Source organism: Strongylocentrotus purpuratus, unplaced genomic scaffold (assembly GCF_000002235.5).
Source record: "Strongylocentrotus purpuratus isolate Spur 01 unplaced genomic scaffold, Spur_5.0 spur5_scaffold_4, whole genome shotgun sequence".
In the NCBI taxonomy this organism is placed as follows: Eukaryota; Metazoa; Echinodermata; class Echinoidea; order Camarodonta; family Strongylocentrotidae; genus Strongylocentrotus; species Strongylocentrotus purpuratus.
The window spans coordinates 173,936-190,312 of record NW_022145610.1 but is presented as its reverse complement, the minus strand read 5'-3'; the positions used below and the strand labels follow the sequence as shown (position 1 = coordinate 190,312).

The following is a 16,377-nucleotide window of genomic DNA, read 5'->3' as shown; positions in this document are numbered from 1 at the left end:
ATGATGATAAGAATAATAACAACATTAAACTGATGATAGAAATGATAATAAGTGCAAGAAGAAAAGAAGAAAACTTAAGAAAGTTTGCTGTAGTCAACATGAGTTGGACCACAGAAGTTGATGAAACTCACCATTTCGTTCTGTATAATTTTCAAATTCTTTTGATCTGACTCGTTATATTACTATACCATGCAGGGTTAACATAGTCAAATAAACATTGAATAAGAGTAAAACAGGGTATACGTCTTGCTTTTAATCCATACAACTTTAATATCTGTACAAACATTTCAGACGAAAATTTTCTTTTATTACAAATGATTCTACTAAAGATGAAAATGAAATTGCGCTAGTCAACTCAATGCCTAAATATTTCACAGATTCTTTTCTCTTGATTATTGTGTGTCGTTTTGAATTCAACCGACTTTTTAAAACTAATGTTAGAACAAAATTAAATGGTTTTTGTTTTTCGCTATTGTAAAGAAAGCTTATCAGTTATCTAATCGACATACGTAGACAGCTGTTCCCTGAGTTTTCCCTCAAAATATTTTGGATTAGGATTTGAATAGAGGAGTACGCTGTCATCTCATCTACGATAAACATTCGCGATGAACACATTATGCTCCTTTCGCGTGTAAAATGATGCCGCGGACAAGATAGCGAGCAGAGAGATCTGACATATCGAGACAAGAAATTAGTAGACTGAGGTTATCCTACGGATTGAAATAAAGTTCTATAAAACCCTAGATACATTGCATCATTTTAAACAATACAACTCTAATGCACGAGGCATAATTTAACTTTTGAAAGAATTTAAGACCGAAGAAATACATGCAATTCGACCCACATTCCCATGCATCAGCCCAAATTTGGTACAATACGATTTTGACAACACTGAACACTGGTGCTCAGTCACCCGAGGCAGAAAAATTGTGAATATAGGGTATCATTGGATAGAAAACAATTTATTCTTCATCATGAAGATCAGACTGGAGCATGATTTCTCGCAGGGGAGCAAGGGGACACACCGTCCTATGCACCTTAGTCAGTAAGTCAAGTCATGAAATAGATTTAACTTCATACTGTTATGAGTTTTAATTAAAAGCTATCAAAATTGGGAATATTTTTTGTATACGCACTGTATGCAGAAATATTTAACTTTAGTCTTCTCTGGGGTATTGAAATATGCAGTCGTCATGAAGCCGCATTTCTCCATGAAATCGGTGGGGGGATCGGGGAAAAAGTGAATTGAGGTTTTGAAAACCTGAATGGTGTATATGGAGTAAAACAAAATCTCTACCCAAAAATTGGGAAGCGCTGAGAATCTAGTTTTTGATTTGATTTGATTTATTGGTTTCTGCATCTTTTTTTTCTTTTTTCATCATACATTTTCATGAACATAATATGGTTTGATATAATATTTTAAGTGTATATAATTTTATACAGATAATGAACGAATTTAAACAAATATATTGAATGCATAATTAACATACATTAGATGCAGGAGGGCTACAGAAATAAGCAAAATAGCTTGACGTGCCCGCAGCCCTCAACTTAGATACAACAACAATAACAAATAAAAATAGAAAAGACTGACTTGCAGAGAAGAAAAGGAAAGGGGAGAGAAGGAGCGTTGGTAATAACACAATAAATCTCGTACATCTGCTGATTGAAAGCAGGTTCATTCATAAAATGGCTAAACGATGCTAGGTCATGGACGAGTACACATCATTATTGAATATACAGTCACTGTACACACGAACATGAATACAGTGCAATTACACACGACATGATCAATACTTAGACAATAACATAGTTTTAACTGCCTTCTTAAATGAATACAATGAGTTCAAGTTAAAGTTTATTTGTCTTTCTTCCAACATGATTGTAATACAATGTAACACATTTATAATATATAAAGTATATAAACAGGAACAATTGTAATGAACAAGTTCATATATATATTTTTTTGTATTTTTGTATTTATTAACATTTATTTCCTTCTCAACAGTACAATATGAAACACAATGTATATATAAATGATATATGTAAGTTATTTCAACATAGAGTATACAGTAAATAATTCAGATACGGAAGGAGGCGAAAACCCGGAAAGCATAGCTTGAGTTGGGAACGCCCATTATAAGTTAATATAGTTACCGAGAGAACATTATAGATATTATTATATCATATAATGCATTAAGTGCAAAAAAGAAAGAAAGACGAGGAGACCGTAAGAAAAGCTTAGCTTGTAGAGGTCAGGTCCCTCAAAACAATATCATATTGACAAAAAACAACAACACAAAACAACCAGCCTGATTATATAGTAGATTAATACAAGAAAAGTTCGTCAAAGGCGTTTAAGTAGGCCTACTAAAACGAATAACTAAAAACTATAACCATATGATTATAAACATGGTTTAACTGAGTTTAAAAAAAGGGTGGGGAGAAGAGACTAAGGGGGCGATAATAACGTGGGATATAGAAATGGAGACGGAGAGAGGGGGCGGGAGAGGGAGAGGGAGGGGAGAGAGGGAGGGAGAGAGAGAGAGAGAGAGAGAGAGAGAGAGAGAGGGGGGGGGGAATGGACATACTTTCACTGTAATCTAACTTTTACCGAGAAATGACTTTTGAGTTTAACTGAATGTGACATTTTAAAATCGTTAGGAAATCTTTGAAAAATTGGGGCCAAAACCTTAAAAATCTAAAGGAAATCCATATACTTACAAAGACGTTAACAGGGCCCTTCTCCAGTTCAGCAAAATACAATTTTCACCTAATACCTGTATAGCAATGTTTTCCCGAGATGACTTTTCCCACCCTACGACCAATAGCTTTTTTCCTCCTCCAATTTGTCGTCTTTTCGACACCATATTTGGTAAATGTATTAATTTGGGTTGCTAGATTTAATTTAAGGAGCTATAAGCAGTTTGTGGAGTCCTACATTAGCCTCATCAGTTTATTTTGTCATTGGATTATTCTCTGTATTGGTAAGGTAGTTTATTTATACTCTGAGATTTAAAAAAAAGAGAACTTAAAACCCCATGATAATACAGTGAGTAGATCTATGATAACCTCGTACTTGTGTGAGTAGGGTGTCCCACGTATTAAAATTTGTGTTGGTAGGTCGCGCCAACCTGGTTGCGTACTCGAGATGTGTGCACACGCATAGCCATGGTGGATTACACATACCAGCGTTATGTATAAAGTTTGGAGACACTCGCTCCAGCAAAGCATAGCGAGTCAATGCTAATGTGTATTGACCTCTAGCGCTGCACTACGTGCTAAAAGGCGACAATTGCACGCATGCATAGTAGATACACACATACACACAAATGGGGTCCAGACAACTCGCCACAAAGACAACCCGCCCCAAGACAACCCGCCACAATACCCTGGACATCCCGCCACAATACCCTGGACAACCCGCCACAATACCCTGGACAACTCGCCACAGCCTTTTCGGACAACTCGCCACACTTTTTCCCATCATGATTTCTAGATCTAAAATGAAATGAAATTGTCATTTTTCATGATTTTCGTGCTTTTATAAACACAGTCATTACAAAGAATAAAGAATAAAGTTGATTTCCCTAATTGTAACAATAATATATATTGAAATGAAATTGTCATTTTTCATGATTTTCGTGCTTTTATAAACACAGTCATTACAAAGAATAAAGTTGATTTCCCTAATTGTAACAATAATATATATTGAAATGAAATTGTCATTTTTCATGATTTTCGTGCTTTTATAAACACAGTCATTACAAAGAATAAAGTTGATTTCCCTTGTAACAATAATATACTTTTGATCTAGAGGTCTATAACAGCTGCATTTTTCTGTCCCAGAATTTTTTTAATGGTAGGATACTGGAAGCACTGGCGTACTGGGGGGGGGGGGGGGGGTGGGCAGTTGACCCGCGAAATAAAATTGGAATGTGGTTTATTTCTAGATTTTCTGGGTTACTTTCGTGATATAAATAATTAAATATTGCTATATTTCTGTTTATGTGGCAAGGGTTTATTGCAAAGGTCCATGTCATGTAAATTGAAATTTAATTATGAAATACATTCTCATGAAACTCGTAATGCTGGTAATTTTCATTTTCCTAAAATTCCGTACAAATTAATGTTTTAAAGGGCCAGTTTTATGGAAAAATATCCCGTTTAATATGAAAAACTCTAAATAAATTAGTATTTTTAAACGATTGTATAAATCCCATATTCTATCATTGTATTCCAGTCAAAATAAATGACATTACGTTTAAGTTAATGCACTTCTCCTTCCCTTTTTTCTTCTTCTTGGTGTTCAGGCTCCCTCTGCTTTCCCTTTCCCTTTTTTTCTTTTCTCAACAATACAGTATATACTTGCTAAGGGATTGACGCTAATAAGGCTAATTGCCCTTTTTGTTAACCCCACATTTTTCTTGTAATCAATCTTTTATTGAGAGCGAGTTCTGTGTGATCCTGTATAGACTGGATATTACGCTAAGCGATAGGATCGCTGATAAGATAAAATTTCATTTGACTCTATGGACCCCCTTCAGGGGTATGATAGCACTACATATTTACAACACAATACAGAAAAATATATAAAACAAAGTATATGATAATAAAATACATAGACATGATTATATACATTTTTATATTTCTAAAACACAATAAACATGAGCTAAAGACTAAGTATACCCTACATACAATTTAAAGTTATAAGTCTAAAATATCACGTGGATTGGTTTGTCTACCACTACGAGTAGGCCTATTACACTTTTAGTAACAAAAATAGGACCACGCCTTTTAGCATTATGATCCAACAAAAAGAATTGTATTATAACTGTTATGAATTTTAAGAGTTTTCTTAATTGCTTAACGCTAGATATACCATGTTTGTATGTTTTAATATTTTTTTAATGGAGAATGATATCAAATGAATTGAATTGAATGGAACGTTCCATATCCTCTCGATTTCTATCCTGAGGTCTTCATACTTGAGACGTCTCTTTCTTTGATGGCGATGTTGATGTCATGGGGAACGATGACCTCGATGAAATTTACTTTGTTGTTGTCCCTGAAGACAATGTCTGGATTCTTGCAGTTATTATTAGTACTTTTTATTATTGTTGTCGTCATCATCATCACCGTCGTCGTTAAATTGTAATCATCATCATCATTATTATTATTATTATTAGTAGTAGTAGTAGTAGTAGTAGTAGTAGTAGTGAAGTAGTAGTAGTACTATATTTCAGTGGGGAATATATTTGTTGTCACTGCCAGGATTACCAAAGAGGCCGGGACGAGCATTCCTGACATCGCAACTAGTTTGGCGCGCCGGAAGCACTTTGGGATTGGGTTGGGTCACTTGGGTGGGGGGTGGGGAATATTCCAGGGGGCTCACCCTCCAGGGGCAGTGGCGTAATGCGCAAAAACGTTTTTGGGGCAGAAGAAAAATCTGCATCGCCACCACTCTTACACGTAACATGCAGGCCCCTGGCGGAACGTTTTTTGAAGTGGAGTATCAACAATCTGATAGAGCGTATATAGTGAGCAAAGTGAGTTGAGCGCAAATTGACGTGGAGTGGGGTCCAGGGGTCAAGGGGTGGAGCCCCCAGAAGCTCATGGGTTTTATGTATGTATACTTACGGTCCGATGAGCATCCATGGGCCCACGTTAGGGCCCTTAGTGGGTTCCAGAGGACGGAGCCCCTGTAAGCTCAGGGGATTTAGGCATTTAATTACGCCAAGATGAGCATATTTTGAAACATCATTTGTGAAACTAGCAGGCCACTCGTTCTTTCTTCCTCTTTCTCTTTAACATACTTTTTCAAAAAGTGCAGGCCCTGACATAAAGGCTTCAAAATAAGCTGATCCAATCTGATCCACTCGCTCGACAAAAGCAATGTAATCGAGCCATCACCAGAACGCCGCCGCCGCGAAAAAGCGTTTGGTAGACCAGTGCTTCCAGTATCCTACCATAAAAAAATTCTGGGACAGAAAAATGCAGCTGTTATAGACCTCTAGATCAAAAGTATATTATTGTTACAAGGGAAATCAACTTTATTATTTTTAATGACTGTTTATAAAAGCACGAAAATCATGAAAAATGACAATTTCATTTCAATATATATTATTGTTACAATTAGGGAAATCAACTTTATTCTTTATTCTTTGTAATGACTGTGTTTATAAAAGCACGAAAATCATGAAAAATGACAATTTCATTTCATTTTAGATCTAGAAATCATGATGGGAAAAAGTGTGGCGAGTTGTCCGAAAAGGCTGTGGCGAGTTGTCCAGGGTATTGTGGCGGGTTGTCCAGGGTATTGAGGCGGGATGTCCAGGGTATTGTGGCGGGTTGTCTTGGGGCGGGTTGTCTTTGTGGCGAGTTGTCCAGGATTCACACAAATGCACGCAATGCCAATGATTGAATGAATACGATGTGGCTGATGATAGGCAACCGGCAAGTTTGACAGTAGACTCGTGATTTGAATTTTTAAATCATTCTTTCTAACGTTGGTAAGTTGAAAAAATTGTATTTTTAAAATACAATTTTTTCAACTTACCAACGTTAGAAAGAATGATTTAAAAATTCAAATCACGAGTCTACTGTCAAACTTGCCGGTTGCCTATCATCAGCCACATCGTATTCATTCAATCATTGGCATTGCGTGCATTTGTGTGTAATAGCAGTAAATTACTGCTATTTAGGTGTCATCAATTGTCACTAAAGTACCGATTTGGAGTGAAATAAGTTAGTGGCACAAAGAACTTTGCGCACTGAGTGCTGTAGAGTAAAGGAGCCGGTAATCGGCCAGCTCCAGTTTTCGGCCAATTGGTTGGATGCAAGGTAAAATCACTCTAAAATAGATCGCATAATAGCATAACATATATCCCACACATACCATACCATGCCAGTGTCACTGAAGAACCACATTTGCAATGGAAAATATATCCTAAAATATCACATTTTAGCGATGTAATCGCCGGTCCCGCTACCCAAATCTGAAAAATCAAGTATCTTACGCGTGTCTGTAAGAAATATGGGTACCATAAAATGAGCTTTATTTCAAGTATTTTTCAGATTTAGAGCCCGATTTTGTGCTAGTCGCAAGCTCAAAAGTATCTCATCGCATGTATTAAATCAATGCAGCCGCACACCGCGACGCACACACGATATCTCTGTCTAATTCAGATTCCAACTTCCGATCACCGCTGTGCCTGTCTTCGGCCAGGCGAGCACCAGGGAGCTCCGGCGTGGAATACCTGCTCCGCCCGCTTGTGCTGTACATCAGCGCGGAAACGCACGGCGCGCGTGAGCGCTTCCTATTGACTCTGTACATGCGGCCGTAAACTGAAACGCTCGGCCGATAACTGGCTCCAAAACAGTGAAAATTGAAATGAATATTGTCATGGCAATTCGTGATTTTTTTCTGGGATTCTTTTTTTGTTTAAATAATAATAATATTTGCTTCATGATTTGAACAAGAAATGATAATAAATAGGAAGTAAAGAGTCCTAAAAATAGGATTTTGTCTTAAGTGGCCGAAAACGGGCTCCTTTACTCTACAGTGAGTTTATGCGCTCTGATTGGCCGATCCAATCGAGTGGCTTCGCATTTAAGTGAGGGAGGGCCTACTTCACTTTAATCCGAAGTCACTCGAGCGGATCGGCCATTGGGAGCGCGTAAACTCACTGCACAGCGCTAAATGCGCAAAGTTTTACATGCGATCCGTTGGAGTGGCTTCAAATTAAAGTGAGAGAGGGCCTACTTAACACAGAATCAGTCAAATATTTGTTAAATGTTCGTTAACTGTTCTTCAATTTTCCGCCTCATGTTTATCAGAACACTTTTTACATGTCGCCAGGTATTAATCACATTTAGACTATCACTGACTAGTTGTGATTATTTAGTGTATTGTAGGGTCTCTTAAAAATTTATCAGAATTTTTATATGAATTCCCCACTATCACCAAATATTCACTGCTCAGTGACATAAAGTGTAACACCCTTATACATGAAGCTGTATTGTACTTATTCTTATTTCTGTGTTTCTTTTTGTTCTGTTAGAGAGATGGCTGATAAAGATAAGATGAGTCTATGGCTATGCTTACCAGAGAGCATTGTAGTCAACATCTTCTCATACCTTACCTCGAATGAACTGCAGAGGGCAGGCTGCTCCTGTCGGACTTGGCTTAGGATTAGCCATGATGAGCTTCTTTGGAAGAATTTGCTGTACAGAGAATGGAAAATCAATAGAGCGATCCCTCTTCCACCTGGCCATTCTTCATATTACCGGTACGAAACTCCTATTAATTGCAACTGCATAATGTTTTTCTTTTCACTGATGTTTTTTCTCTCATTTTTCTTCCTTTATTAAAACTGAATAAATATCTGGGTTGACTTCCCCTTCTAATTTCATGTGATTTAGTATTATGATATTTTTAATGAGAATTGAGAGGACTTGGAGGTTTTGCTATGATTTACATACATTGCAATTCAAACAAGTATAAAACGCTTGTGTAAAGCTTATAAATTTACTTCTCTCAAATTCTGCTCTTATACTGTACACATGCTAAAATCAACTTCTAAACTCTTGCACTCCAGAAGTAAACGGCCGAGTCTAACTGAGTTACACTGAAACTAAATTTTAACAGATCAGAATATAAGTGAGTTCATAAATAAAGAACCAATCAGAAACATAAAAATGGAATAGAACAACATAAAGGAAGAACCAAAGGAAAAGTAAGAACCAATAGACAGTATGGAAGGGTGATCATGAAGTGTCATGAATATAAATGAGAACTAAGCAATAGAACCATGTGAAGTTGAAAGTGAATGGAAATGGTAGCACGTGAGGTGGAAATGGAATGGAAGGTGGGGCAATGGCAGTGAGAGTAATGTGTGAAGGTGGAAAATAAATATTAAATGCTACAAAATATAACTGTTACAATTGTTATCTTGACTGCAGGGAATTCCGGAGACTACAGTATCGAGTTCCTACAGCATGCTTACAGGAACTGACTGATCATAATGACCAGGTTCTACATGTCAGCTTCTCACACAATGGAAAACTATTTGCATCTTGCTCTAAAGATGGAACCATTAAGGTTAGACAGAGACCAAAGGGATCTTTCATTGTTTCATATTGCATCAAATATAGTACTAACACTTAAAACATTAACATAAGAACCTCTCTTATACATCATCTTGCTGTAAAGAAAGAATGAATTTTTCCTTCTTCATATTACTTCAAAGATAGTACTAACAGTTAAAGATAAAGACCAGTTATGGTCATGCGATTGCATTGTGAAAGAAACGTTGTGGAATCGATCAGAAAGGGCTGATCATCTAGCATTGTAATTATTGGTGTGTACTGCAAGGTTCTGGAATCATCAAAATGATAAGAAATTTGGCCCAGTCTTCGTAAAGTTACAAGCACTGTACACTGAAAGATGTATATGGGACTACGCACACATGCGCAACACCTGCGTTTATCTCTCACAGTCCAATAGATAAACTAATTTACCAAATATATCAATTAGTAGGCGGTTTCCCGGCAAAATTGTTTTCATCATGTATTTATAATAGTCAAAACATTTTCTTTCACATGATTGGTAATAAAGAGCTTCCATTACATTTTTTGAAATTGGGGCATTTCCAATACTGGTCTTTACCTTTAAACAATTAAGATGAGTAGCTTCTCTTATAATAGAAAGACAAACTTAAGATGAGACAGTAGGAAAAAGAGAAGGAGGGATATGGAGTTTGATCGAGCATCTGTAAAGAATTGGTCATTTTTGGTTATTTTTATTATATTCAAGAATTTTGATGTACTTCTCACATGCACACACACAAATACAAACTAACAAGAAAACAGAGATCATACTTCACATAGATATGTACAGCTCTTACAAGTTTTGTTTAAGATTCACAGGAAGATAAAAACTGACATGATATGATAAATCAATGTTGTCTAAATTAATAAGATAAAATGATTACTATGATGGTGACTCTTCAAAAGGACTGGAGATATGCAGTGCCTTGAACATTGATATAAAGGAAAGGAACAAACGATGCATGCACTGATGTTATTTTGATCTCATTTAAAGTCTTTTCAAATAGTTGCTAGCAAGTGCTATTAAGAAATGTTGGTTATAAACATGTATTCATTCATGATGGTGATGTAAGTGTACATGGATTGTAGCATGTTAAATAATCTCTGCTTATTTTTCAGGTTTGGAAGAGCGGTCCACCAGCAAGTCTCAAGTATTCACAGAATATGAAGGAACAGTTTAGATGGCAATTCACTCAGTTCTCTCAGTTTAACAGTAGCGATTCTCTGTTGCTGGTATCAGGGGTACACTTTGGCCCAAATAGTACATCAGGGGAGATTGCCGTCTTCAACCTCAAAGGTGAGAAGTAAAGCAAGAGAATTACATAATTACATGAATAACAAAGAAAAGTGAGAAAAGGACAGAGTTATTCCAAATATTAGAGAAAGAAAAATTGTATAAGATAATCTCACTCTTTCACTGTATTAACAGATTTATGGAGTTTCATGTGTACCCACATTATGTCCATTGCAACCGTTTAATTGAAGGATGTAGGCTGGTTTTATTTATACCTTTACATGGTATAAAGAGATGTGAGTATAACAAAAATAATAATGATAATAAAGATTATTTAGAGGAACATAAAGTACCAAAGTGCGTACAAAATGACAGAATTTAAAGAGAAACATAATATAGACTCATAAAATAATATTAGATTACTGAGGGAAGAAGACATGATAAGAAAGTTTCTAAGATTAATTAAAAAATCCTTGTTTTTCTCTAAATGTTATCTTTTTTATTTGTTATTTTTTGTTCACTTTTACAGAAGACTTTGCACTTCAAGCAAGAGTACAGAATAAACCATATGATATCTTTGGATGCTGGTTAAACAATGCCTATCTATTATCCGGCAACCTCCATTATCTAGGACAGCTTTCATCTTGTTCTGCTCTCTGGCTCAACAGAGCTACTCAAGAGGCTGATTCAGAGCAGGAATCTGTGGTGATGAGGTTGTTCAAGTTCCTGAACATGAATGCCAGCACTGTTAGGGGTATCACTGTAGCTAACTGCAGAAACCTTGGCAAGGGAAAGGAAGTACTGTTAAAACAATTACAAGTAGAAAGCAGCAGAGAAGTGAAGAAAGAAGGAGAGACTGAGCAGATGAGTGAGGAGCAGAGTACAGCAAGCAGGATAGTAAGCTCCAGTGAAAGTGAACCAGATATTAAAGTGAGTAGTGCATGTGAAAGTGATACTGAGCTGACAGCCAGTGAACCTGATTCTGAACAGAGAAGACTTCACCATCAAGACAAAGATGATCAAAAAACAAGATCAGAGTATGATACAGAGGATATAGCAGCTGACAGTAAATCTCAAGTTGATATGCTAGATGATACATTACAATCTGAGATGGAAGTTAGGGAATCTACCTGTGGCAAGTTAAACAAAATATCTAAACAAAGCTCTAAGTCAATCAAACACAAATCTGTGGCTGACATGTACTCCAGAAATCATCCATTAAAACGAGAAGCAAGTGATTCATCAGTGACCCCACCTGGCTCATTTCGTAAGAGTTTACGCAAAGATGGTGAGAGACGTAATGCTGCTAAGACAAAGTGTGATCCCAATGTAGCTGATCAATCAAGCGATACAGAGACCAGTCACAGCAGATTGTGGTTTAGGGTTCGCAACGCAGAAGTGAGACGTGGTCGGCAGAACGTTGATGAGGACTTGATGAAGATATTGATATATGGGGTAGAACCAGCGTGTCCAGAAGAGGTTCAGAGGGTTCCTAGACATTCTCCGGGAAGAATCATCGGTGGTCCTTCTACAAGTCATTGTGACCAGCACAGTTTAAGAACAGAAGAAGTCCTATCTGGGGTCGGTTCACGATGTAGCTCTACAGACACTGTCCTATCTAGTACAGATACTGACTATACCTCATTAACATTTGCAGGAGAAAGTGGAAGTGGAAGTGACATCGTACGAGCCTGGGGTAAAAAGTTTACTTTTGGCAGCACAGAGAGTTTAGATGAAGAATCTCTCGTTAAATTAGCATCAGAATCAAAACCAGGCCAAACAACAACCAAAAGGCCTGTGGCATCAAATGGAGAACAGGAGAAGGAATTTAGTAATAACTTATCCAGCAGTAGCCAATCAGACTCACAGGAGGTTATTCAGAGATCTAAAATCAGGCGACGAAGGACATTGCCAAAAGAAGACAGCCAGCATAAGCATCTGATCTTCATGAGAGGGGCTGTAGCCTACACACCTCACCAGATATGTATCAAACACATTAACTCAAGTATGATGGACACAGTCAAAGGACCATTAGGTGTTAGTAAACAACTTGATGATGCAAGATCAGGAGAAGTGCCCTTAGCTGCAGGACTAGCTGCAGTAGATGAACCCAATCACCCAAATCCAAGACCTCAGCTAGACTTTGACAAGGTGGACCATGTCATAGACCTGCATGGACAGATCCTAGGACTCGCTTTATCTCCAGATCATAGGTATGCATAGGTTTCTCTCTTTTAATTTTTTTATTCATATATCCAATGTATGTATTATTATATTTTTTCAAAGAATAGGTTGCAGGACCTTATGTTGCCATCAAAGCTGATGAAAGGGGCCCGTTAACAATACCAAAGTCCCATTTCATTTTAGTGTGATTAGAAATGAAAAAGTAAATGAAATGTACAAAATCATAGAATGAAAAGGTTACAATTTAGAAATTAAATATTCAATGACATTTTTCTTGAATCTGTCCATTTTTGGTGCAAGGGGGAAGATATGGGAGGGAGTTCCATTATCGGGATGCCCTTGGTATATACCCAGATTAATGAAGATCAGTACAAGACCTTGGGATGTTTGCAAAGTAAGGATGTGTAGTCACAGAAGATCTAATTGGCCATGAACACTGGGGAAGAATGCTACCCAGCTCCAGATAAAGCTTGAAGAAGAAGTGTCTGTACATAGATTTGCAACATTTTTTCTGTGTACATACTTCTTGCCTTTTTTTCCCCTTCTGATAAACAATTAATTCCAAACAACAATGTAATATGATAGGATTTTGCAGGAATCAAGCAATTACTTAATGATTAAAGCAACTCCTATCTTTAAGCAATCAGTTGGTTGCCATATGAATTCAACTGACTTGAGATTCAGTGGTTGTGTGTTCATGTCCTTGAGCAAGGTATTTTATACATTACTTTGCTCTAGCCAGATTTTAAATGGATACCCTGTAGGATACAAACACATTATTATTGGATTAACATGTGTTTGCCTGTGGAATGACAACTGGCTAGAATGCTTCCTGGTAGACAGATGGAGTGAAAAGTATACTGTAATGTTCAGATGGAGTAAAAAAATGCATTGTAATGTACAGAATAGTAGTTCAATACAATATTCAGGGTAGTAATAATTCAATGTAAGCACTTGGGTCAGTTGTTTGGGATTATTATTAAAAAGAGGCTGTAAAAAAATACCCCAGTTATTATGATCATTGCTAGTTATCCAGTAATTGCTTTTCTTTGCTAGCATTTGATGGGCGTTTGCTAGTTTTATGAATGTAACCCATATAGTCTTTTCTCCTGTGTCTAGTCTTTCTTGTTTGTGTTCAACAGTTTAGAAATGTTGAGATGATCTCCTTTCTTACTTGCGATAATTTGACAGGTTTCTGTGCGTGAATTGCCGTTCCTGGCCCAAGGACTATCATGTAGCAGATGCCTTAGCCCCACCCCCCATCGCACAGGAAATAGAAGTGCGCATGTATGACCTTTACACCTTGATGGAGGTCAAACGGTTCAGAGGTCATAGGGCGTTTTCTCCCAATGATGAATGTAACATTATCTTCCTGAGTGTCAGTGACCTGTATGTTGCTAGGTAAGTCATGTCATTTTAGAACATAAGTGACACATATTGCTAATATAATAAACTTTGACTAATTCACCATATGAATTGACAGTTGAAACATTTCTGTGGCATATGTCTTGATCAAACAAAGTGACACAAATCATAAACACTGATTAGATTTCCTTTTGCAGCATTCTGACTTTGCCCTTGTTCTGCTAGGCCGAGAGCTGAACCTGCAGCCCTGTATGATGTAAACCACCCACGTTCCACCCAGTGCAGAGAGTGACTATTCACCTCACTGTTAACCCACTTTATATTGGTTTCAAAAGTGCTCCACCACCTGTAGCTCTGAAATTGCATATACTGTTTTTAATAATTGAAAATGATGATTGCTATTTAAAGCGGGACTGCACTACTTGTAGCTACTGCGCCCTCTATGTAGCAAACAATGCCCAAGCAGTAGGTGTTGGTCCCCCACGGTCCCCTTTTTCTTTAATATGTTTATAAGTTTATATGTTTATATATTTGATAAGATAACCACCTGTCAGTGACCATGCAGGGAGGTCTAATCCGTCCTGGTCAAACTAGTGCAGATAGGCTTTAACATCATATCTTTTAATATAAAGTGTCACATTCTTACTTTTTATAGTTGTCATTAAACTATTTTATGTCAATGGACATTTTAATAAGCTTGTTTTATTTTTGATATTTGTATTTTACTTTAAATATAATGATGTATGTCTTTGGACTTTTGCCATGTCTTTCTTTATATAATAAAACCAATCTCGGTTTGAATTGAATTATTTGTACTCTTTAACTTTGTTTATTTTGCAGTGGAGCTGAAGATAGACAAGGCTACATCTGGGACCGGCATTATGGTATTCTCCTAGCTCGTCTACCTCATACAGACATGGTCAACTGTGTTTCATTCAATCCACTGGATCCAGAGATGCTCATATCAGCCAGTGATGATCATACACTCAAGATATGGTATTCTAAAAACAGGGTAGAGCAGATGACCTCTTAAGCTCTTTGACATACAGTGACCTTTACACATATGTACTACATTCAGTATATCTTTGATATGAGATTTAAATGGGTAGCATTATAACTAATCTTCATCAAAGTGAGTGTAATCAGTCAAGTGCAAAGTGCAAAGTCTCTCAATGAAATGGTACCCCATTAGTCTCTACTAGATTGAGCCGTTTCAATTTATAAACCGAGCCCCGACTGTAACCTTCGAGGCCCAAATCCATTTTCTCTCAACCGGTGAACCCATACATGTGGGGCAGTGGTACATGTACAGATTTTGCTGTGACTTTGTACACAACAACAATTTCACTGTCATGGGTCAAAAAGGGGTTAGAATTTAGATTTCATTTTGATTTGATTTCATGCCACAGTTCATTCCTGTAATAAAAGATATTGGTATTCCTTTATTTACGATTCTATTCATCTATTAATGAATTCCTGATTTGTAATATCTACTTTTCTTTCAGAACAGTGAATTTCTCTGAGTGTTATTTCTGCTCAAACATGTATGGTCATGATCACATGTGATCATACATGTTTGAGAAGGAAAACACTCTGGGAATTTCTCTTTTTTAGAAATTAAACAGACTTTTAAAAACAGGAATCCAACAATTGATAGAAAGTCTTAAATGAAATAGTGCAATTATCTTATATTACAGAATGGATTGTTGTCAAGAAAGTTTACAAAGTGTAAAAAGTCTAATTCTAGCTCCCTTTTTGACCTGCACAAGCAAAGTGTTGTATATGTACAAAATCAATACAAAATATATACTTGCTGCTTATAAGTATCAGCTTGCATGGTGATGTAGATATACAGTAAGCTTGCGGTTGCAAACGTCGAGCCACTCCCGCCACCTATCCTCTCCAACCGACGCTATAGTTCTCCTTTGAACTATAAGCTAAGAAAGATAACCAACAGTCTTTTTCAAGACTACACCAAAGGTCCTTTTCAAGACGACACACACTCAAGAAAGAAAGATTACCGCAAGTCCTTTTCAGGACTTCCCAATCCTCCCCCTCTCTCACATGGTGCAACCGCAAGCCTGCTGTATAAAATATATACTGTTGTCCGACGTGTAGATATTTATGTTGGGACATCAGAGCCATTCAGGCCGTGATTGAAAGAAAACCATAATAACTCAGGCCTCTTATTCTTGTATTGTATTCTAGCAACTTGATGCCTGTAGGTGTAGATACCACAGACTATTGTGAATGTTTGCTCCTACCTTGAACACTAGTTGTTTTCATTTTGGAATATACCTAGGCATCATTCAATCAGGAGGCAAAGCTATTCACTATTAGGCCTACCTCCAATTTGTAACATGAAAATAATAAATGAGCCATGGACTCAATATTTACAGTGTAAATAGGTTAATAATAATAATAATATTCAGCTTTTATATAGGGCATTATACATCAATGTTGTGTCAAAGTGCTTTCCAGTC

The 16,377-nt window shown here is 36.9% G+C and overlaps 1 protein-coding gene across 1 annotated transcript; it reads left to right on the top strand.

The window, feature by feature from the left end:
* The first annotated feature begins 2,877 nt into the window (after positions 1 to 2,877).
* LOC583836 (F-box/WD repeat-containing protein 5) lies at positions 2,878 to 15,758 on the top strand. The gene is made up of 7 exons (XM_030997685.1): positions 2,878 to 2,987; positions 8,064 to 8,291; positions 8,965 to 9,103; positions 10,231 to 10,408; positions 10,875 to 12,558; positions 13,721 to 13,930; positions 14,735 to 15,758. Exons 2-7 carry the CDS (start codon positions 8,068 to 8,070, stop codon positions 14,925 to 14,927), a joined length of 2,628 nt encoding a protein of 875 aa, XP_030853545.1. The 5' UTR covers positions 2,878 to 2,987; positions 8,064 to 8,067; the 3' UTR covers positions 14,928 to 15,758.
* Positions 15,759 to 16,377: the final 619 nt, after the last annotated feature.

What these genes read in the sequence shown, in the direction of transcription:
- LOC583836 (XM_030997685.1), top strand. Translation starts at nt 8,068, where the DNA reads ATGGCTGATAAAGATAAGATGAGTCTATGGCTATGCTTACCAGAGAGC. An exon ending in CTAAAGATGGAACCATTAAG is followed by an intron (nt 9,104 to 10,230) that starts GTTAGACAGAGA and finishes CTTATTTTTCAG; the next exon opens with GTTTGGAAGAGCGGTCCACC. An exon ending in AGTGACCTGTATGTTGCTAG is followed by an intron (nt 13,931 to 14,734) that starts GTAAGTCATGTC and finishes TTTATTTTGCAG; the next exon opens with TGGAGCTGAAGATAGACAAG.